Here is a 25,331-nt window from a genome sequence, read left to right as displayed (position 1 = left end):
GTGGATGCTGTTACAGTAATAAATCACAGACAAGTGGATCTTGAGCAACGTTGCATTGGGACAAAATTGCATCAGGCTACATCAATACCTTTTTACTGTAGGCTTCTGCTACATGCCACAATATCCCTATATCTGATGGTTTCTTCTACATATGTGCTCTATAAGGATACTGAAACTGTAAGACTGACATTTTTCTCAACATGCTGCAAAAGTAGGATAATGAGCAGCAGTAGTTCTGGTGTTTTAGGTTTTTCATCACAGGTTATTTGAACAAATCATGATTTAGCAGGTGTTACCATCTTTCACATTTCGGAAAGGGAAGGGACATTTGGCCCGTATCAAGAGAGGGAGGAGGTCCTCATTCAGGTTCTGCTCCTCATTCTATAATCTCTTAACTCTGGTGAAAGATGTGTTCAACTCCAATGAATGCTCAATCAAAGTAATGAACATAAAATGGGGCATTACACGTGTTATCAGTTTTGGCATTTGTACTAAGAGTAAAAAAATATATAAACCACTTCCGTTTGAAAAATGTGGCAAAGTGATTTGAAAAAATATGTACATTTGTATAAAGTAATGAACGATTACACACTTCAGGAGAAAGGAGGTATTATAAGGATGCACCAATCAGAGATTTAGACTAAATGTATCAAATGTTTGGTCAAATATTCTATGTACAATACTTCCTGTGGTCACCAGGACAGAGATAGTCCGTCCCCCTCCAACCTGCCAGAGTCCCCTGGTCACAACTCTCCTGGTAGCACCTTACTGCTGGGTCTGAAGAGAGTGTCTGTGCTGCTGGTCGACTGCAGGAAAACAGCAGGGCAGAGTGGAACTGTGAGAGAAGGACACGAGGAGGAGGGAGATTTGATTTCATCAAGTAAGAACAATGGGGTGTGTGGATGAGACTACAATCTGTTAATTGATTGATAAACAGTATACACTCAGTAGACAGTAAATTGTTGATCCAGTTTCGTGAATATGGGGGGGGGGGGTTACCTAATAAACTGGCCACTGAGTGTATATTGATAAGGGCAGCAAGTAGGTTAGTGGTTAAGAGCGTTGGGCCACAAATCGTAAGGTTGCTGGTTAGAAGACGACTAGGTGAAAAATCTTTCCATGTGCCCTTGAGCAAGGTACTTAACCATAATTGCTCCTGTAATTTTCTCTGGATAAGAGCATCTGCTGTGAGAGGAGGAGGAGGGAGATGGAGATTTCATTTCATCAATTAAGAACAATGTTGTGTGTGGATTAGACTACAATCTGCTTCTGCAACTTCTGTTAATTGATTGATAAACAATATATACTCATTGGCCAGTTTATTAGGTACACCCATCTAGTACCGGATCGGGCCAGCCTTTGCCTCCAAAACAGCCTGAATTCTCTGGAGCGTGGATTCCACAAGGTGTCGGGAAACATACCACAGGGATGTTGGTTCAAGCTGACGCAATGGCAACACGCAGTTGCTGCAGATTGGACAGCTGCTCGTTCATGCTGCCAACAGCCCGTTCCATCTCATCCCAAAAATACTCTGTTGGCTTTGGTCAGCAACAATGTTCAGATACACTGTGCCGTTATTTGTCTGTTTGTGGCCCGCCTGTTAGCTTGCACGATTCTTGCCATTCTCCTGCGACCTCTCGTCAATGAGCTGTTTTCACCCACAGGACTGCCGCTGACTGGATGTTTTTTGTTTGTCGCACCATTCTTGGTCAACTCTAGACTGTCGTGCGTGAAAAGTCCAGGAGGTCGGCCGTTTCTGAGGTACTGGATCTGGCTCACCTGGCACCGACGGTCATACCACACACAGTCACTTATTTAGCCAATTCTAATGTTCAATCAAACAGGAACTGAATGCCTGTCTGCCTGCTTTATATAGCAAGCCACAGCCGCGTGACACTGTCTGTAGGAGTGACCTATTTTCATGAACTGGGTATTGTACCTAAAACACTGTCCACTGAGTGTATAATGTTATATTGTTGATGTTTGTTTATGGACCCATATTTCCAAAACCTAGTTATTCAATGTCTGTTTCACAGGGGACTCTCCTAACCGTCGCTCTCTCAGTGGGAGAGACTTATCATCTGGGGCGCTTCAACAACAACATGTTGCTGACGAGGCAGAGAAGAGTCTCTCCCAATCAGAACACCTCAAACACCAGCACAGACGTACAGGGAAGAAATCTAACCACAGCTGCTCTGACTGTGGGAAGAGTTTCACTACACGGAGGTCCTTCATAATTCACCTACGTATTCACACCGGAGAGAAGCCTTATCGCTGTAATCAGTGTGGGAAGCGTTTTGCTCTAGCAGGACACCTGAATAGACACCAGCTAACACACACTGGAGAGAAGCCTTATAGCTGTGGTCAGTGTGGAAAGAGCTTCAATCAGTCAGGCAACCTGACTACACACCAGCGAACACACACTGGAGTGAAGCCTTATAGCTGTGATCAGTGTGGGAAGAGCTTTGCTCGGTCTGGAGAGCTGACTACACACCAGGTAACACACACTGGAGAGAAGCCTTACAGCTGTGATCAGTGTGGGAAGAGTTTTGCTAAAGATTCCAACCTAACTAGACACCAGGTAACACACACAGGAGAAAAGCCTTACAGCTGTGATCAATGTGGGAAGAGGTTTGCTCAAGCTTCCAACCTGACTACACACCAGCGAACACACACAGGAGAAAAGCCTTATAGCTGTGTTCAGTGTGGGAAGAGTTTTGCTGCATATAACACCTTCAAATATCATCTGAGAATTTATGAAGGGGAGAAGCCCTACCCCTGCCTTGATTGTGGGAAAAATTTTGCTAGTGCAGGAGCCCTAACCATACACCAGCGTGTACATACTGGAGAGAAGCCTTATAGCTGTGATCAGTGTGGGAAGAGCTTTGCTGTAGCTTCCACCCTGATTATACACCAGCGCATACACACTGGAGAGAAGCCATATAGCTGTGATCAGTGTGGAAAGAGCTTTGCTGTGGTTTCCACCTTGAATAAACACCAGCGCATACACACTGGAGAGAGAACTTATGTCTGTCTATGTGGAAAGGACTTTGCTCGAGCTTCCACCCTAACTATACACCAGCGAACACACACTGGAGAGAAACCGTATAGTTGTGATCAGTGTGGAAAGAGCTTTGCTGAGTCAGGGACCCTGAATTCACACCAGCGAATACACACTAGAGAGAAACCCTATGTCTGTCTATGTGGAAAGAGCTTTACTCATTTAGGGCAAATTAAAAAACACCAGAAAGCAAAAATGTGCCATATTTCATCTCCCTCCTATCCGACACCGGTTCCAGATCCATAAATAAAGGTTAAATAGAAAACATTTAGTGAATAGTCATATCCATCTCCCATTGTTAAACAGTTGACTTAGTCTGATCACCATGGTAACCTCTGTGCAGCATAATATGCAGCTCTGATCTAGGATCAGGTCTCCCCTGTGTCTATGTAATATCACACATTGGGATCTAAATGGATAAATGTTATCATAGAAGATGTCATAGTGAACCTATGTGTGTGTGGGGGGGGTTGTTGAAAATTGTATCGTGTTTCATATACTCATGATACTGTTATTAAATCTCATTATGTAGAATGTTTCAACAATTGGTGTATATTCAATTGACCAATAAATTCAATCCATTATCTTATAAACAAGATATCACTTTAATGTTATAGTTTTCTTGTGTGAGCAAAATGGCGCCAACAGAAAGGGTCGCCTCGCTTCTAGTCCAGCCGGGAAGAACTATTGGATATCAGAGTGACGTCAACTTACCAACATTAACGCCCGGAATACAACTTTCCCGATGCGGATCCTTTGTTCGCACCACCACCCAGGGCATTCGATCTGATTCCAGAGGCCGACCCAAAACAACGTCGCCGTAGAAGTGGTAGACGGAGCGGCCTTCTGGTCAGAATTGGGAGGCGTGCACACCACCCACAGCTTCCGAGTATATTACTCACTAATGTCCAGTCTCTAGATAACAAGGTAGACGAAATTAGGGCAAGTGTTGCTTTCCAGAGAGACATCAGGGACTGTAACATACTCGGTTTCACGGAAACATGGCTCTCTCTGGATATGTTGTTGGAGTCCGTACAGCCACCGGGATTCTTTATGCGTCACGCTGACAGAAATAAACATATCTCCGGGAAGATGAAGGGCGGGTTGTTTGTTTCATGATTAACGACTCATGGTGTAATCGTAACAACATATAAGAACTCAAGTCCTCCTGTTCACCTGACATAGAATTCCTTACAATCAAATGCCAACTGTATTATCTCCCAAGATAATTCTCGTCTGTTATTGTCACCGCCGTGTATATCCCCCCTCAAGCCGATACCACGACGGCCCTCAAACTTCAATGGACTCTATGAAAACTGGAAACCATATATCCTAAGGCTGCATTTATTGTAGCTGGGTATTTTAATTAACAAAGCAAATTTGAGAACAAGGCTACCTAAATTCTATCAGCATATTGATTGTTGCACTCGTGAGGGCAATACACTGGACCACTGCTACTCTAACTTCCGCAATGCATACAAGGCCCTCCCCTGCCCTCCGTTCGGAAAATCTGACCACGACTCCATTTTGCTCCTGCCTTCCTATAGGCAGAAACTCAAACAGGATGTACCTCCTGACGAGGACTATTCAACGCTGGTCTGACCAAGCGCAATCCATGCTTCAAGATTGTTTTGATCGCTTGGACTGGGACATGTTCCAGGAACCCTCAGAGAATAATATCGACTTATACGCTGATTCGGTGAGTGAGTTTATAAGGAACTGCATCTGAGATGTTGTACCAACTGTGACTATTAAAACCTACCCCAACCAGAAACCGTAGGTAGATGGCGGCATGTTCTGAAATTAACACCCTTCAAGCGCCAAATGCGGGTAGATTTTTCATTTGGCGAGTAAATCTTAGGTTATCCGCCACACTGACGGGTAAATGTTTGTACCAAAATAGTAATGTAATCAAATCTGGCATGATGGCTCAAAAATTACTCATGTTTGCCAGCCTACCACAGACCGTCTCTAGTGCTCCTAGTTTCGTGGCACAGTTTACCGCACAGTACATCATCTACTTGACATCGCTCACTTGCCACGGGTTTGCTGCTAGCTACTGTTCAATAAATAGCTATTATGTGGCGACATTTACCTGGAGTGAGCCAACCTTTTGAAACGAAAACCCACCGACGAAAAGGAGGACAAATCACAGAAAGTTGTGAGAGAAATGGAGGTTTGGAGATAAAGGCGTTTCAAGAAGCTGGCTACAGTAAGATGCGGAGGCTGTGGTGATGAATTGTTCTGTGTGTCACCAGTATGCTGAGGATAAAAGCAGAAACAACTAATTTGTTATCAGAAATAAAATGATGAAGCTGGAGAACATTCGTGACCATGAACACAGCAAGTGTCACATTGCGTGTCTGTGTCCCGGGCTCAATCAGAGCCTCTCCTCTTGACACCCTCTGTAACGGTACTAATGGCAATGTCAGAGCAGACCAGCACGAAGATGAAGATGCTGTTTAGGACTGTACATGCCATTGGCAAGAAGGTGAGACCACTTTCTGACTTCGAATGGATGTGCGAGGAAGTGAAAATGTTGTTACTCTTGTAGCTAGACTAGTACTTTTGTAGCTAGTTTTTTCAAGTCTATTTAGCAGACGTGGTCCAGTACTGTAGGTTATTTCTCAGCTCTTGATAAGCTTTGGTTCACCTTAAAATATTGTATAAATAACAAAATGATAGGCCTACTGATGATGATGATATGGATCTCCATGCTTTCCTATGGCTCTGTAACATTCTATTTTAATGTTCGTCTCCAGATGCTGTTTACATTTTGAAGCATTGTGACACAATTGACTTTACCTGCCTTATAGTGTTGATCCTAAAGTAAACAAAGGCTAGAAGGCTAATTTAGCACAATCAACTGACAGCTATATTGGATAATATGATTGTATTTTTAATTATTATTGAATTAATCTGATGTTCTTATTTTTGCGCTTTGGATGAGAAAAAAGGAATCGCTGTGGGCTCAACATATAGAAATGATAAGCAGGCCAAAGAGTTTATGCACCATATTGCAGAGGTTAGAGAGACTCTGAAAAACACTTTCTCTCCATGTCAGATGGCTCCACAGATGGTTCTGTGAAAGAGGAGTTAGTTTATGTCAGATTCTGTCACAAGGGCAAGATCGAGTCGAAGTTTGTTGGCAGCAAGTCAGTGGAGAAGGCAGACGCGCACACATAAGTAACGCCATCATGGAGGGAGTGTGTGATGAGTGGGGGAGCAAGTTGGTCGCTCTGGGAACAGATTGAGCTGCTGTGATGACCGGAGCCAAGAATGGTGTGGTCAGCCAGCTGAAGGGGGACAGGGCCTACATCATCGGCATCCACTGTATGGCACACCGCCTTGAACTGACCTTTTCTGATGCCATCCGATCCAACGTGATGTTTCAGAAAGTAGAAGACCTCCTCAGTGGGCTCTACAGTCGTGGCCAAAAGTTTTGAGAATGACACAAATATTTATTTCCAAAGTCTGCTGCCTCTGTTTGTATGATGGCAATTTGCATATACTCCAGAATGTTATGAAGAGTGATCAAATGAATTGCAAAGTCCCTATTTGCCATGCAAATGAACTGAATCCCCCAAAAAACATTTCCACTGCATTTCAGCCCTGCCACAAAAGGACCAGCTGACATCATGTCAGTGATTATCTCGTTAACACAGGTGTGAGTGTTAATGAGGACAAGGCTGGAGATCACTCTGTCATGCTGATTGAGTTCCAATAATAGACTGGAAGCTTCAAAAGGAGGGTGGTGCTTGGAATCATTGTTCGTCCTCTGTCAATCATGGTTACCTGCAAGGAAACACGTGCCGTCATCATTACTTTGCACAAAAAGGGCTTCACAGGCAAGGATATTGCTGCCAGTAAGATTGCACCTAAATCAACCATTTATCAGATCATCAAGAACTTCAAGGAGAGCGGTTCAATTGTTGTGAAGAAGGCTTCAGGGCGCCCAAGATGCGCCAGGACCGTCTCCTAAAGTTGATTCAGCTGCGGGATCGGGTCACCACCAGTACAGAGCTTGCTCAGGAATGGAAACAGGCAGGTGTGAGTGCATCTGCACGCACAGTGAGGCGAAGACTTTAGGAGGATGGCCTGGTGTCAAGAAGGTCAGCAAAGAAGCCACTTCTCTCCAGGAAAAACATCAGGGACAGACTGATATTCTGCAAAAGGTACAGGGATTGGACTGCTGAGGACTGGGGTAAAGTCATTTTCTCTGATGAATCCCCTTTCTGATTGTTTGGGGCATCCAGAAAAAAGCTTGTCCGGAGAAGACAAGGTGAGCGCTACCATCAGTCCTGTGTCATGCCAACAGTAAAGCATCCTGAGACCATTCATGTGTGGGGTTGCTTCTCAGCCAAGGGAGTGGGTTCACTCACTATTTTGCCCTAGAACACAGCCATGAATAAAGAATGGTACCAACACATCCCCCGAGAGCAACTTCTACCAGCCATCCAGGAAGAGTTTGGTGACGAACAATGCCTTTTCTAGCATGATGGAGCACCTTGCCATAAGGCAAAAGTGAAAACTAAGTGGCTTGGGGAATAAAACATTGATATTTTGGTCCATGGCCAGGAAACTCCCCAGACCTTAATCCCATTGAGAACTTGTGGTCAAGCCTCAAGAGGTGGGTGGACAACCAAAAACCCACAAGTTCTGACTAACTCCAAGCATTAATTATGCAAGAATGGGCTGCCATCAGTCAGGATGTGGCCCAGAAGTTAATTGACAGCATGCCAGGGCGGATTGCAGAGGTCTTGAAAAAGAAGGGTCAACACTGCAAATATTGACTCTTTGCATCAACTTCATGTAATTGTCAATAAAAGCCTTTGACACTTATGAAATGCTTGTAATTATACTTCACTATTCCATAGTAACATATGACAAAAATATCTGAAGACACTGAAGCAGCAAACTTTGTGGAAATTAATATTTCTGTCATTCTCAACTTTTGGCCATGACTGTATATGGCATTGTTTAAAGTAATTAAGTAATGTAATAACTTTTAGATTAATAATGTAATAAAACTGGTACAATTGAAGTCGGAAGTTTACATACACGTAGGTTGGAGTCATTAATAAAACTTATTTGGGATAGCCCCCTTTTTTTCAATTTTCGCCTAAATGACATACCTAACTGTCTGTAGCTCAGGCCCTAAAGCAAGGATATGCATATTCTTGGCACCATTTCAAAGGAAACCATTTGAAGTTTGCGGAGATGTGAATTGAATGTAGGAGAATATAACACAATAGATCTGAAAGAAGAAGATAAAAAGAAAAAAACAACTGTTTTTTTTTTCTACCACCATCTTTGAAATGCAAGAGAAAGGTCCCAGTTTGAGCCATCACTCTGGTTGTAATTCTGATGGTGTCCACAAGATGGGAGCAGTGTATGTGCAAAGTTTCAGACGGATAACTTGAAGTATGAGCGTTCTACATGACATTTAGAGTGAAGTCACCCAGGTACATTTGTGCAAATCGTGAAGGAGACATTTGCATTCATATTACATTTTTCTGCAAGAATATCATCAAATCTGTATACTTGGACTTTGATTTAGCTTTTCCAGTGTTAGTAGCCATATTATAAGTTCAACATTTGCAAAACAACCAGTTTTCATAACTTAATTTTTGTCCAAAAGGAAATTGCATGCTGTCGCAAAAGGTCAGCACCTGCATTTTGCGACAGTCACACGGTTTCCGGATACTCCCATAAGGTTAGCTCATTGGCTATCTAGATAGCTTTGTTTCACAAAGATAGTCGATCAAATGAAGACTGGCAGCATCATCGCCGTGCCATGAAGGCGTCGCTCTCTGACCAATTATGGTGTCCTATAGGATATACTACACCCCTAATGATATAGTGAAGTCTGGGTACATTCTAGGATCTCTGAGGAATGCATACAAATGTGATTTGACCGGTTGAAACAACACTTAGGGTTAGATTTTCACAGATTCCTTTCTTTGCAAATTGAACGAGTGGAAATACAAAATCGATCGTGCATGCTATATGGACCTTTTTAGGATATGAAAAAGGATTTTATCTAACAAAACAACACTTCATGTTATCTCTGGGACACTTTGGATGATACATTCTGAAATCTTGCTCTGATTTAAGTACACTTCACCTTCAGACGTCTTATTAACGGGACACCTATCCTAAGAAGTTATAAAACTGGTTTTTCAACCACTCCACAAATTTCTTGTTAACAAACTATTGTTTTGGCAAGTCAGTTAGGAAATCTACTTTGTGCATGACACAAGTAATTTTTACAGAAATTGTTTGCAGACAGATTATTTCACTTATAATTCACTGTATCACAATTCCAGTGGGTCAGAAGTTTACATACACTAAGTTGACTGTGCCTTTAAACAGCTTGGAAAATTCCAGAAAAAGATGTCATGGCTTTAGAAGCTTCTGATAGTCTAATTGACATCATTTGAGTCAATTGGAGGTGTACCTGTAGATGTATTTCAAGGCTTACCTTCAAACTCAGTGCCTCTTTGCTTGACATCATGGGAAAATCAAAAGAAATCAGCCAAGACCTCAGAAAGAAAACTGTAGACCTACACAAATCTGTTTCATCCTTGGGAGCAATTTCCAAATGCCTGAGGGTACCTCGTTCATCTGTACAAACAATAGTACGCAAGTATAAACACCATGGGACCACGCAGCCGTCATCCCGCTCAGGAAGGAGACGCGTTCTGTCTCCTAGAGACGAACGTACTTTGGTGCGAAAAGTGCAAATCAATTCCAGAACAACTGCAAAGGCCCTTGTGAAGATGCTGGAGGAAACAGGCACAAAAGTATCTATATTCACAGTAAAATGAGTCCTACATTGACATAACTGAATGGCCGCTCAGCAAGGAAGAAGCCACTGCTCCAAAACCGCCATTAAAAAAAGCCAGACTATGGTTTGCAACTGCACATGGGGACAAAGATCATACTTTTTGGAGAAATGTCTGATGAAACAAAATAGAACTGTTTGGCCATAATGACCATCGTTATGTTTGGAGGAAAAAGGGGGAGGCTTACAAGCCCAAGAACACCATTCCAACCGTGAAGCACGGGGGTGGCAGCATCATGTTGTGGGGTGCTTTGCTGCAGGAGGGACTGGTGCACTTCACAAAATAGATGGCATCATGAGGAAGGAAATTATGTGGATATATTGAAGCAACATCTCAAGACATCAGTAAGGAAGTTAAAGCTTGGTTGCAAATGGGTCTTCCAAATGGACAATGACCCCAAGCATACTTCCAAAGTTGTGGCAAAATGGCTTAAGGACAACAAAGTCAAGATATTGGAGTGGCCATCACAAAGCCCTGACCTCAATCCTATAGAACATTTGTGGGCAGAACTGAAAAAGCGTATGCGAGCAAGGAGGCCTACAAACCTGACTCAGTTACACCAGCTCTGTCAGGAGGAATGGGCCAAAATTCACCCAACTTATTGTGGGAAGCTTGTGGAAGGCTACCCAAAACGTTTGACCCAAGTTAAACTATTTAAAGGCAATGCTACCAAATACTAATTGAGCGCAAGTAAACTTCTGACCCACTGGGAATGTGATGAAAGAAATAAAAGCTGAAATAAATCATTCCCTCTACTATTATTCTGACATTTCACATTCTTAAAATAAAGTGGTGATCCTAACTCACCTAAAACAGGGAATTTTTACTAGGATTAAATGTCAGGAATTGTAAAAAACTGAGTTTAAATGTATTTGGCTATGGTGAATGTAAACTTCCGACTTCAACTGTAAATGTAATATCTTGTTGCTTAATATAAAATGTTGAATTGTTATCGTAATAACTTTTTCCACTTATTACATTAAGTTACTTTATCATGTAAGAACCTTTTAAATGAATAAAGTAATGACTGTGACCGATCATGTAATAACACAAACTAATGTTTTATGTGTTACTTCACCAATTGCAAACAGACACACACAAACCTAAGCACCTGTACTCACACACAAACACACACTCTAATAATCAAATTGTAAATGCTTGTGTTCCTAGCCCCAACAGTGCAGTAATATCTAACAATACACCCATCTAAAAGGAAAATAATGGAATTATTGAAATGTACACACCTGAACAATCAGTCACACACACACACACACACACACACAATTTTCTTTACTGAATTTATCTGTAGACTTTGTAGTCAATGAGCCAGGCTCACTCGGGGTGACAATGTATATGTCCCTAGAGTGTAAAATGTGTTCTATCGTTGCAGCAATGGTAGCTTTCTGTGTGTTATCACTTTCTATTCGTCCCTCCATCCCATTCAGTTTTCCCATAGAGGTTTTACCCTATGACAACGTCAGCATACAGTACATCAGGTTATTACTCATGTTTACCCTTTAATCATATCATTGGAAATATTAGATTCATAGCTATCCATCAGACACATCTTCAGAATGTTCAGATGGACAGAAAGGTGATCTTTGACCTCTAGGAAACATCAGAATTACCTGTCATTGCTTTAAAAAGAAAATTATACATTTTTAACTTTGTTTGACATGTGGTTCTGAAACGTCGTAAAAATGACATTTAAAAAGATGCCGTGCCTCGGGCGGGGAGAACCCTCGACCGGACCCCCACCCCATCATGGGCTACCACCTCCACCCCGACCACCACTCCTCAGAGAGGTCACTACACGCCTCAGAGAGGTCACTACATGCCTTAGAGGACTCTGATATCAACGTCAGAAGACTACAAGAGTGAAAAATATTTTCAGATAGAAACATAAAATAGACAAACATACTTTGATAATGTAATGTGTTGTCAGTTGGATGAAACTGGACCAAAATACACATTTGGAAAAGGTGAAGATCATTGCCTTGCATCAGCATTTGTGAAATGTGAGAGTAAATATAGCTGACTATACTGATCAAGTCACCTTGTCCGAGAGAGTTACACGGTAATCAAAATGTCTCGCCAGGGTAAGCCTATGGGAAATCCCCTATGAGAAAAATGAACGGTGGAAAACAATTGGAACCATTTCCCTGTTTGACCACTAGGTTTTATGGGTATTATGACTCTCCACTGTGGGACTCTATAGCGAGAAATAGTAATGGCATCTTTTTATAGGCACTAATTTTGCCATGGTTCATTGGACAAATTCTATGGGGAAAATGTAATGGCGTTTTTGTAGGGTGTTTGGATAAATGCCGAAAATAAGGACCGTTGTAAACACAGGTTTAGGAGATCTTATACGTTTTGTTCTACAATATTTATCAGCTAACGTCACTTCTTGTGAATTTTGAAGAATTTCTAACAGAAAAAGCACAGAAGGCTTCATAAAATATCAAGTTCATATTAACTGACTGCTATTATCTCATAGAACAAAACGTATAAGATCACCTTAGCCTGCGCAGACCTAATTTTCAGTGTTTATTCCAAAACCCACATTTTCCCCCATTTCATTTTTGCCATTGGGATGGCTGAACGAGCCAAACGTATCTCATTTCCGAGTTTCAAGACTACAAGCTGGCGAGCTCGTATAGCTTGACATTGAAATGATTGGTTGACGGTAAGTGGGGGCGGTACTTTCTGTATAAACACAAACTCCCTTCCTTGACTACTTCCTTCCAGCAGTGTGTAGCAGGGAGATTCCTAGGTGTGAAGAAGGACCTGAGAGAAAGGAATGTGTAGTATTGATGTAAAAAGTTGTGTGTGTAAACTGTAGGGGTATCATGATGCTGGAGATCAGACGCGTCCGGTGAGAGAAAGACAGGTTGAGGTTACCAGGATAACAGTAGTGCAGAAGGTGTTGTATGCTGAGGCAGTGAGGAAAGTAGTAGAGGAAGATGGCTCCAGGCTGAGGTCAATAGAGAGTGACAGAAATAACATTCTTCAGTAAGATTAATTTTTTTGGTGTTCATGGTCATGGTTGTCAACTGTACCACAGGAATAGAATGTAAATTACAGTGGATAGATGTTGTGGTGGCAGCTGTTGAGAAGTACTTGGGTGTACAATATTTTACTGCAGAGTTACAAGGTGTTTTGAAGGATAATATCCCATCCTTTCAGGCTGCTGGCCTGGTGTAGGAACAGAGGGCCAAAGTAGTGGAATATTGATGAGGTTGTAATGGGTGTAGGGTTAGTTGGTTTTTCACAAAGTGTATTGAATTAATACTACAGAATAGTAGACTGATGCACAGCCAATACACTAGGTGGGGGCGTGCACCTATAATAATTGTTTGCGGACCGCCATAACACTAAAGAAGAAGAAGACCACTTCCTTCACAACGGTTCTGGATCTGGTCTGTAAAGCGGAAGAATTATAAATCAAAACAATTGGTCACATACTTGTGTTTAGCAGATGTTATTGCGGGTGTAGCGAAATGCTTGTAATACACTGACTACTGCGGAGGTTGCGTTGCTGTAAGTACTGCATGGACACTGCACGTACAGCTCTGCTGTAATCAGTTTGGTATTTTATAGGCTACCGTTACTGGGCATTAGACAATTAAAACTAGCTGGACTCTCGAAGAGGACGTAGTTCCAAGTGACGCTCGGGTAGAGTTAGACGATAACAGACAACAGGATTCTTGGTGAATAGGGTGTTGGACGTTTAATTGACTTTAATAGATTAAATCTTATCCAGGATCATTCTGAAGTAAGATTAGGCTACATCAGACATATATTTGTCACAACGTAAATCGAGTGTTGATATTTAAATTTACGTTTGCTCTGGTCTAGCTTTATCTGAATGCTGTGACAAGGAAGTAACTGTAGTGTAGGCTAGCTACAGATTTACTGTCACTTTTTTATTTGAAGAAACGCTGAAGAAACAACGGCTTCAACGATGGATCGGGTAAGTTTGGTTTACTTTTATTAACAATATGCCTACTGTGGTGTATAACATGTCTAGGCCTAGTTATCATCTTTGATCTTCCATATCCATTCGTTCCATTTGAACAGCTGGACAAAATAAACAATGATGGTAATAAACACTTGGGATATTTTGTCCTTCAGCAAAGTAGCCTACTAGCCTAAAGCACACAGATTGAAACAAGGCAACAAGCAGCTAAAGTCAGAACCATGGTGAAATAATGAGGCCAAGCCTACACCTTGCAGAAGCAGTGTGTGGGTAAAATCACCAGTGAAGCCAAGCCAGAAAAATAGCCGTATTACATGTTGTGGTAATTGCGTTGTTATAACCTGTTAGTTCATATACCTTGACACAGCCGAGACAAGAAAACAGTGGCAGAATACATTCAACCACACCTTTTTGTTAAATCATACAACTAGAGAGCAACATCTGTCCTGTTAAGTTCACCAAAAATGTTGCATGTAACAGTTACATGACCTTCAGAACGGTCAAGCAAGTGAATGTTTCTGAATACTAAACAATTATTGATTTAGAGTTACCGCAAGTCGAAAAGGAAACAGGTGCTGCCTCCACTATTCAAGAACCATTTCAACTTCAACATCATCTAATTTAGTCTTCTACAGTGACAACTAAAAGATAACAAAAACCACATTCTGAAATTGCATTTTTGTCCCTCCTAGTTTTATCATTGGAATGTGATACTAAATGTGTTAATGGTGTGCTTTAGGACCATGCGGATGCCTCCAAGAGTTCGAGTAGGCTGTTTGTAGAGTGTATCTGACTGGATAATTTTTGTAAATTATTATGACCCCCCCACACTTCTAAAAGCAAAGTTGCGCCCCTGCCAAGAGGCGTCTATCCATGGTACTCATTTCTGTGTGTGCGTGCAAGTAGAAGAAAAAAAAACATGTTGTGTGTCCCAACTTATGTTCCCTGAACGGTCTAGGACTCTGTCATACAGTACATGCTTTTTGTTGTTTTTTTGTCCAAGGCTACCTGGCTAAGATGCTTGCACACTAGCCTTGTAACTTCTATTCATGGGCAATGATGTGCCAGGCCAGCTAGTTAATATCCCCTTTTCAAATTATGACTATTTTGTAAGTAATTGTGAGATGCTTATCTCACTACACACTGGCAAAAACAATTATATTTGGACAATTATTATTTTCTATTTTATTGTTTTAGATTCCCTTATATTATAGTCGTGAGTGTTCAGTATTTTCTGTGCCTACTTTGCTAAAATTATTGCGTTGGATTAAAATGGCACTATTCCTTCCATAAAGTGATGATTGGAATTAAAAGGTTTTAATAACTTTTTAGGTGGAACAGGTTTTATTACATTTGATCATTTATCACTCTGTTAGGGTTTGACCAACTATTTGTGTGCATATCCTATATAATATAACAATCTGTTTGCATAACCTATTTAATATAACACAGATGCTATAATGATAAGTTTATTAACTATAAGATCATTGAATACTGCTATATGTTAGAGGAAGTGGCTCATGTGATGGTGGGTCATGTGGACAGAATGCTGATGCTTTAAAACAGGGTTTTGCAAGAGCTTTTCTGTAGAATAATATCAATAACAGGATATGGGTGAAAGGTATATGCGGGGGGTGTTAAGGGTTTTAGAGAACTGTGCATTGTGCAGTCACAAGATGAGACATCCGCCAGAGACAACAGCTACGCCAGGAAACAGGAGTGCGTCTAGAGGTTGGGACCAACCTGCACGCCAACGATAGGCTGGAATAAGTCTAAACCATATTCTAGCCTCTACTATGACAGGCCCTCATGGAGAGGGAACTAAGTCTGTCCAGTATTTAAGGAAGAACTTGTGATGACATACCAGTTCTCTGTCTGCCCTGCGTGGTGTTACAAGGAGCCCTTATATACGAAGCCACATATTTACCATTCAAGTGTTTGCATTAATTAAAGTACAAAGAAATCAGAAGTTACTAGGTGCTGACTATTTTGTTCTGATACCAGATTCGAATTGACGCGACCTGACAACTCTGACGTGCACATTTCTGTCCATTAAGACCCAAAATGTGCTACCTTTTTTGTAGCATTTCTGACAATGCTAACATCTTTTCAGTGTAACCGATGTGAAATGGCTAGTTAGTTAGCGGTGGTGCGCGCTAATAGCGTTTCAATCGGTGACGTCACTCGCTCTGAGACTTGAAGTAGGGTTGCCCCTTGCGTTGCAAGGGCCGCGGCTTTTGTGGCGCGATGGGTAACGATGCTTCGTGGGGTGTCAGTTGTTGATGTGTGCAAGGGTCCCTGGTTCGAGCCCAGGTTGGGGCGAAGAGAGGGACGGAACCTACACTGTTACATCAGCATATCTATCTAACCTGGGTCAGCAACTTGGATGCTTGGCAACAATACAGCTGCTCATAGCTAACATTAGCTTGCTTGTCCAAAGTTCAGCTAGCTAACACCAGTCAGCTGAAAGTTTCTAGCTAGCTAACCTACAGGCAACGAAAGGTAGCTAGCTGTAATTGTTTATAGAATAGTTGTTACACAAATAACTTCAGCCGTTAGCTAGCTAGCTAGTTAGAACCAGACAACAAAAGCTGATATCGACACAGAAGCTGGCTAACGATAGCTAGTTCACATCCAAATGCCAGTCCTACATTTTTGCACAAAACATAGCTACATGAGTTCAAAACCAAATTGTCACGCTGCTACCTTACAATGCATGCAATAGACTTTTGCAACACTAGCTAGCTACTCCATAGACCAAGCTATGTTAAGAGCTAGCCATATTTCACTGTCAGACAGGACACAAGTCTAACTGTAGCGGAAAAAACAAATACACATGTAAACAGCATGTTGCAACAGCATGCAGTGAGCAAATGCATGCTGGCTAGTATCAGGAAAAACTCAATTTAAAATATGCTTCTTCTGTCTTCTTTACATTTTTTATCCAAATCTGTGCTGATCAACAGTGCCAAACTAAGAACTTTGCCATTTAACTGGCTTGATTATTTTTACAGCTCTGATCTGGATGCTGGACTAGCCCATGTGTTGGATATTTGTCAACAACTCTGCCATGCACGGCCATTCCAGTGGTGCGGTGCCAGGGGTGGGGGCTAATGGGGGCAAGAGAATTTGTTATGAAATATTTTTTTGTCTTCTCAGTAGCATGCATTGCTAAAACAAAGGTTTAAGGAAATACAGGCAGGCACCACATTACTGCAAGACAAAATCATTCGGTCAATTAATCACGATGGTCTTGTAAGTATTAAAGCAGTGTGTTAACTTAATTTAAACTATTAAACTAAATAAATAAATCATTTTGAAGACCCTGGTCCTTCCCCCACCAGCAGCCAACCAGCAGTGCAGCCACCAGTCACAGGTGTACCCTCAAGGAGGTATACTGACAGACGATACATTGCTTTATAAAATAAGCAACAACAGCTCAGACCAATTCCAGGATTTAATTGAATCATATGTTTTATAGTGTTAAATATGTAATTATAGTGTTGCATGTTTTATAGTGTTAAATGTTTTATGGTGTTAAATAATGGTAGGTCTACATCATTTTTCTTTGTATCTGCAGGAACAGGCCCTCACGCAAGCTCCACTTCTGCCTACATAATATGTTAAGGAATCCGTAGTTATCTTTCTGTCCTCCCTAACTGTGTACTTGTTCACTATCCCTTAACTGATTTGAAAGGAAATGGCTGTTATAAAACATATGGTGGATTCTCCCACTAGCCCATGACTCCACCAATCCAATGCCGCTTTTTTTTATCTTTGGTACAATTTTCATAAGTATGTTGTAGATTTTCGTAACTGTAAGTACAACGATGTTCCTGTCATTTGTTAACAATACATTTAACTATCATTTAATCAAACTGCTAAAAACTGAATTACGAAAGCAAAATTATAAAGTGCCAAGTTTCCATACAGTATTTTTTTTTTTAATGAAATTTGAAATGATGGTGTAGTGTACAATGTACTGCTGAAATACTTGGGTGGTAAATTACAGTTTATTCCACTCATTATCTGAATGTTGTTGATTTTTAGATGTGGCTGCTGTTACAGCAACAAGTCACATAGAAAAGTGGATCTGAGCAATGTTGCATGGGGCAGAAATTTCACCAGGCTACACCAATATACCTTTTTACTGTAGGTTTCTACTACATGTTACAATACCCCATATCTGATGGTTTCTTCTACGTATGTACTGTATAAGAATACTGAAACTATAAGACTGACATTTTTCTCAACATGCTCCAAAAGTGGTATAACGAGCAGCAATAGTTCTGGTGTTTGGGTATTTCATCACAGGTTATTTGAAAAAAAACATGATTTAGCAGGTGTTACCATCTTTCACATGTTGGAAGGGGAGAGGACATTCAGCCCGTATCTTGAAAGAGGGTGTGGAGCTTTTCGATTCGGTTCTGCTCTTTGTTCTACCATCAAGTTTTATACCTTTTTACATTTTGTAAAAAATATTACAATTCCATTTAGAAAAATTTGCCAAAGTGAAATATACAAGACATTTGTGGAAAGTAATGAACGATTACACACTTCAGGAGAAAGGAGGTATTATAAGGATGCAGCCATCAATCAGAGATTTAGACAAAATTTATCAAATGTTTGGTCTAATGATATTCTATGACCAATACTTCCTGTGGTCACCAGGACAGAGCTATCCCGTCCCCCTCCACTCTGCTGGAGTCCCCTGGTCACAACTCTCCTGGTAGCTCCTTACTGCTGGGTCTGAAGAGGGTGTCTGTGAGGCTGGTCGACTGCAGGAAAACAGCAGGGCAGAGTGGAACTGTGAGAGAAGGACACGAGGGAGATTTGATTTCATCAAGTAAGAACAATGGGGTGTGTGGATTAGAATACAATCTGCTTCTGCAATTTATGTTAATTGATTGATAAACAGTATACACTCAGTGGCCAGTAAATTGTCGATCCTTTTCGTGAACGGAGGAGGTTGTACCTAATAAACTGGCCACGGAGTGTATTTATTGATGATGAGGGCGGCAGGTAGCCTAGTGGTTGCGGCCCACTTTTTGGAAGCAAACCACTCAATTTCGTCTCTGCGTTATATTGGCATCAAACATGTCACCCTCCCTAGGAGAGGGGGTGACCTTGATAATTTATTGTTAAAACGAGAGGCTGCCTGGATCTTTAATTTAAAGACTCTTGCACCCTTCGGTCTCAACATCTTAAGCCATTCTTGTGATTATTGTGACTTTGCCATTGTAATTGTTTGTAAGCTTGTGTAGTCTAAAATGAATTATGATCGTATGCTATCCATTTGTTTTTTTGTATGTTCTTTGTATGCCATTTTTATATTTCAGAGTTAACCAATGATATTAGGCCACACTTGGCCATGTTTACAGACACCTGTGTGTCTTTTGACACTATATAAACGAGTCATCTCACAGTGTTTGTGATCATACCCCGACAGCTTGGCTGTCGAAACGTTGGACATTACATTTTTGCATCTGAGCTCCTAGGGTGTGCGGCTCTCCCTTATTTTCAAGCCTAGTGGTTAAGGCCAGTAATCGCAAGGTTGCTGGTTTGAATCTCTGAGCCAACTAGGTAAAACATCTGTCTGTGCTCTTGAGCAAGGTACTTAACCCTGATTGCTCCTGTAAGTCGCTCTGGATAAGAGCGTCTGCTAAATAACACATTTTTACAAAAATGATATTATTTATGGACCTATATTTCCAAAACCTAGTTATTTAATGTTATTGTTTCACAGGGGACACCCCTAACCGTCGTTCTCTCAGTGGGAGGGGCTTATCATCTGGGGAGCCTCAACAACATCATGTTGCTGACGAGACAGAGAAGAGTCTCTCCCAATCAGAACATCCCAAGAAACACCAGCAGAGACGTACAGGGAAGAAACCTCACCACTGCTGCTCTGAGTGTGGGAAGAGTTTCACAAGCCAGAGTGGCTTCATTATTCACTGTGATCAGTGTGGGAAGAGTTTTGCTGCATCAAACACCTTCAAATCTAATGTAAGAATTCATACAGGGGAGAAGCCTTACCCCTGCCTTGATTGTGGGAAAAGCTTTGTTAGTGCAGGAGCCTTAACCATACACCAGCGCATACACACAGGAGAGAAGCTTTATAGCTGTGATCAGTGTGGGAAGAGCTTTCCTCGAGCGTCCTCCCTGACTAGACAGCAGGTAACACACACTGGAGTGAAGCCTTATAGCTGTGATCAGTGTGGGAAGAACTTTGCTGTATCAGAAAAACGAACCAGTCACCAGCGCACACACACAGGAGAGAAGCCTTATAGCTGTGATCAGTGTGGGAAGAGCTTTGCTGTAGCTTCCTCCCTAACTAGACACCAGGTAATACACACTGGAGAGAGACCTCATCTCTGTCTATGTGGGAAGAGCTTTGCTCTAGCTTCCACCCTGACTATACACCAGCGTGTACACACTGGAGAGAAGCCTTATAGCTGTGATCAGTGTGGAAAGAGCTTTGCTGTATCGGAAAAACTAACTAGACACCAGCGAATACACACAGGAGAGAAGCCTTATAGCTGTGATCAGTGTGGGAAGAGCTTTGCTGTATCAGAAAAACTAACTATACACCAGCGAATACACACAGGAGAGAAGCCGTTTAGCTGTGGTCAGTGTGGGAAGAGCTTTTCTCAATCAGTAAACCGGAATATACACCAGCTAACACACACAGAAGAAAAGCCGTACAGCTGTGATCAGTGTGGAAAGAGCTTTTCTGTAGTTTCCTCCCTGAAAATACACAAGCGAACACACACTGGAGAGAGAACCTATGTCTGTCTATGTGGGAAGAGCTTTGCTCGAGCTTCCACCCTGACTAAACACCAGCGAACACACACTGGAGAAAAAGAAGCCTTATATCTGTGATCAGTGTGGGAAGTGTTTCAGTCAGTTATGGACCCTTTATTCACACCAGTGAATGGGAAGAGCTTTGTGGGAAGAGTGGGAAGAGCTTTGTTCATTTAGGGCCAATGAGAAAACACCAGAAAGCACAAACATGCCGTACTTAATCTCCCTCCTATTCGGCACCAGTTTCTGATCCCCATGTAAAGGATCAGTAGAAAACACCTAGTGAACAGTCATATCCATCTCCCATTCTTAAAAAGTTGACTTAGTCTTATCACCATGGTAACCTCTGTAGAGCATAATATGCAGCTCTGATCTAGGATCAGGTCTCCCCTGTGTCTATGTAATATCACATATTGGGATCTAAATGGATAAATGTTATCATAGAAAATGTCATAGTGAACCTGTTTGTGTGGGGGGGTGTTGATAATTGTATATTCTTTCATACACTCATGATACTATTATTATTGAATGTCAGTTTGTAGAATGTTTCAACAATGGGTGTATATTCATGTATTCAAGTGATCAATAAATTCAATCTTATCTTCTTAACAAGCAGCTATCACTTAAATTGTATTTTATATATCTATATTAAATGAAAAAGGAAACCGCACACTGCTCTTGATCGTATCACTGATCTTTAATAAGCTTACGTATCGGCCTCACGGCCTTCGTCAGAGCTTTTCACAAAAAATATCCTACACATAGGCTAGTCCACCATCCAGATCGGAGCTCTAAAAACAATGAAGCCTGTCAAATGGCTAGCTCTTACCATAGTTTGGACTATAGAGCTAGCTAGTGTTGCAAAAGCCAATTGCGATGCATGCATTGTAAGCTAGCAGCGTGGCAATTTGCCCAAAGTTTGGTGTTGATTTTGAACTGATGTAGTTAGCTAGCTATGTTTTGTGGAAAAGTGTAGGACTGGTATTTGGAAGTGAATTAGCTATCATTAGCTTCCTTATGTGTCTACGTCAGCTGTTGTTGTCTGGCTTTAGTTACCGAATGGCTTTGTTATGTGTAACAACCCTTCCATAAACAAATGTAGCTAGCTAACGTTACCTTTCTTTGCCCGTTCATTAGCTAGCTAGCTTTCAGCTGACTGGTGTTACCTAGCTAGCTACAGAGGCTAGCTGCTGGACTTTGGGCTGTTAGGGTTTAACCAACTATTTGTTTGCATAACCAATATAATACAACTATTTAAACCTATATAATAAAATGAGTTGTGGTGCATAACTTATGAATACTAATGCTAAACATAAGAGGTTTATATTGTATTAACATAGATTGAGCGACATATAATAGACATGACTAACTGGAGGGTTGCTGGCTAGTAGTGTAGGCTGAGTAGACTCGTGACACACACACACAATGCCTGGTTGTGGGGCCGCTCAAGGACAGGTGTATGTGAGAAACTGATAGAGGGGAGAATGGCTGTGGCACAAGAACAGGCACTGTCCTTGGGTGTCTGACTCTCGGGTACACTCACGAAGATAAGCTAGAAGACAACTATGCTTGGCAACAAAGATGCGTCTAGAGGCTGGGACCAGCCTGCACGCCAACGATAGGATGAGTAAGTTTAAACCACGCTCATCCTCCCTCTGACAGGCCAGCAGTGAGCGGGAACTATCTCTGTCAGAGTATTTAATGAAAAGCAAAGGATGTGTCACTCAGTTCTCTGTCTGCCCTGCGAGGTGTTACAGTGAGCCCGTATATACGAACATTGCATTTATCACTATTTACTTAGCTAAATAAACAGCTATGAAACAGTACTAGAGACCTGAGTTTCTCTTTGTTCTGACACCAGATTCAAATTGACGCAACCCGATTGGTGACCCCGACGTGATCTGGTGTAGGGACTTCGCTGGAATTTGTCCGGCTGATTGGCCATCGCTGTCGTCGGACGGTGTGTTTCACAAATCCTGACCGGTCAACTAAAAAGGTAAGCAGACACCTATTGTGAATAACTGAAGTTCTGCACATTGGCTATTTCAAAATTTATTTTTGTGAGACACCTGTTTGATGTAAGTGACCAAATTTGTATTTTAGCATATACAAATTGGTTGAAGTATGTATTGAACATTTGGAGTTTGATTAAGTGATAAATGCATTGTTGACAACCGGTTAAACAGTAATGAATGTGACCTATTAAGAACTGTGATGAATGATATGTATTAGGTAATATGATGTGTGTGTGTGTGGTTAACCTCTTACGAGGACCCTTACGAGGACCTGAAATTAATTGACTCATATTTCAGGCTAGGTTTCGGGTATAGGTTCTGAGTTATTTAACCGACTGAATGTGTGTGTGTGGTTAACCTCTTATGAGGACCCTTACGAGGACCTGTAGATATTGATCATATTTCAGGCTAGGTTTCGTGTATAGGTTTTGAGTTATTTAACCGACTGAATGTGGGTAATTACGAATATAACCAGCGATTGAAATGTACTAGATACTAGGTATTGGTTTGAATGTGATTGATAAGTCTGACTATCAACGGGACTGTGTGAAGTTTGGGAGGCCAACCCAATCGTGTGAATGTAGTACATTGGATATTAGACAGCGATCTGAATATCTGGTTTGAGTGTTTAATATATCGGCTATCCAGTAATGCTTTACAGGGTTGATCATCTTATAGAGAAGGTTCAGGATTAGTTCGATTCCCAGGACGAGGTCCTTTACGAAGTCCTATACAAAGAGGTATGGGCTAGGTTTTAGGCTAGGTTCCAGGTTATATTAGGGTTTTACCGGGTGGGCATAATACATTGTTAAAACGGGTCTAGAAATTAGCGGGGTAAAATAGATCATAGGAAGGGAGACATAATTCCTCTGTGGAAAAGGTAACGTGAGAATGGGGGATATTGAACCAGAACGGGTGTTGAAAACTTTGAAAGCGACTCTCGAAAGGAATGGTGGTCGCGATGGGAAAGAATGGAAGAGGAGAGGCGGAAAATTATATAAGGGATGGATAAAAGAAGGTAGTATTAATGCACCCAACGGACTCCCAGTCGACGGGGAGCCCGGTAGAATATTAGAAATGCTAAAACGAAAAAACAGATAAAACCTTTTCCGAATGGAAGCAGGAGGGGGAAACGCGTAGAGGCAGATTTAAAGAAGCAATGGAGAAGGCTAAATTAAAGGAGCGGATAGGTAATTGCGATAGAATTGTAACCACCGACAGGTGTTTATTTTTATGCTAAAAGAGTTGAAAGAAGTATTTTATAAATTTGGAGATATACATGATATTTTTTTAAAGTCTTGGACATTTCATAAGAGTGAAGCCGAAAGAGAGATAAAGTTGTAACATTGGTTTTAATCTTACGATAGAGGTAAGGCAGAACGCTGTTTAAAAAGAGATAATATTTTTTATCACATAAACCCTTGAGGAAGTTTAAAACTAATGATTGGGGGGAGTACAATGGAATTATAAGTATTATTAGGTTTTGTTTGTAGCTAACGTTTGGGTTTCTGAATCTGTGTAGTGTAAGGAATGATGACCAAATGTACGTGGTTATTTTATGGAAAAAGGAGAGCTTAGCACTCTTTGGGAAAAATTCCTAGGGACAGGATATCTTAAAACCTGTTGGGGCTCGGGGGCAGTATTGAGACATTTTGAAAAAAATATGTGCCCATTTTTAACTGCCTCCTACACCAACTCAGAAGCTAGGATATGCATATTATTAACACATTCGGATAGAAAACACTCTGAATTTTCTAAAACAGTTTGAATGGTGTCTGTAAGTATAACAAAACTCATATTGCAGGCAAAAACCTGTGAAAAATAGATCCAAAAAAAAATGTGAATTTTGTGACTGTACTATTTAGTGTCATTGTTTTATAGATACCATAGTGAGAAAGGATTCATTTCGCAACACCTACGGCTTCCACTAGATGTCAACGATCTTTATAAAGTTGTTTGAAGCGTCTATGATAAACAGAGAGCAAATTAGAATCCAAGGAAGTTGACATGTCATCACTTCATTTTTTTGCGCCTGCGCATAAATCTGAGAAACGTGAGTTTGTCATCATTTTTTATCTAGACATAGGATAGGTTGTGTGAAAATATTACTGATGTTTAACGTTAAAAATGGACCAAAAGATTAATGCTAAACAACATTTGACATGTTTGAACGAACATAAATAGATTATTTACTAGTTTTTTTTTAGTTTTTCGTTGTGATTTTACCAGCCCCCCACCACGTTTTGTGGGAGCATAATGAACGCTAAGTACTTGGTGTTATTTGGACATAAATTATGAACTTTGTCAAAAGAAACCACATTTGTTCCGGACCTGGGATGCCTTCCGGACCTGGGATGCCTGCCTTCTGATGGAGATAATCAAAGGTAAGGGGATATTTACAATGTTATTATCGATTTTAGATGATGCTAACTGTATAGCATAGCCTGTTGTTCTTAGCATAGCACCCCGTTTATTGCAAAATGTGATTTCCCAGTAAAGTTATTTTGAGATCTGGCCATTCGGTAGCAATTACGAGATGATAATATATTATTCTTTGAATGACAATATTATAATTTACCAATGTTTTCGAATAGTAATTTTGTTATGTTCACCGGAAGCAT

General features: G+C 41.1%; 1 protein-coding gene across 14 annotated transcripts in view; it reads left to right on the top strand.

The window, feature by feature from the left end:
* LOC106606298 (zinc finger protein 239) overlaps positions 1-24,493 on the top strand; it is a 68,915-nt gene extending 44,422 nt beyond the window's left edge. For 2 of the 14 annotated variants that reach the window (XM_045719740.1, XM_045719741.1), the window contains 2 exons: positions 700-880; positions 2,037-3,659. In XM_045719740.1, coding sequence (XP_045575696.1) covers positions 700-880; positions 2,037-3,307 — 1,452 coding nt within the window. In that variant the 3' untranslated portion in view covers positions 3,308-3,659. Of the gene's footprint in view, positions 1-699; positions 881-2,036; positions 3,660-12,369; positions 16,265-18,562; positions 18,752-19,637; positions 21,311-22,556 lie in introns of those variants that run through there. The other 12 variants (XR_006770137.1, XR_006770134.1, XR_006770135.1 and 9 more) reach the window with 12 other exon arrangements.
* Positions 24,494-25,331: the final 838 nt, after the last annotated feature.

This window comes from Salmo salar, chromosome ssa06 (genome assembly GCF_905237065.1).
Source record: "Salmo salar chromosome ssa06, Ssal_v3.1, whole genome shotgun sequence".
NCBI lineage: Eukaryota > Metazoa > Chordata > Actinopteri > Salmoniformes > Salmonidae > Salmo > Salmo salar.
The sequence above is the reverse complement of the archived record's forward strand: the minus strand, read 5'-3'. Positions and strand labels throughout refer to the sequence as shown.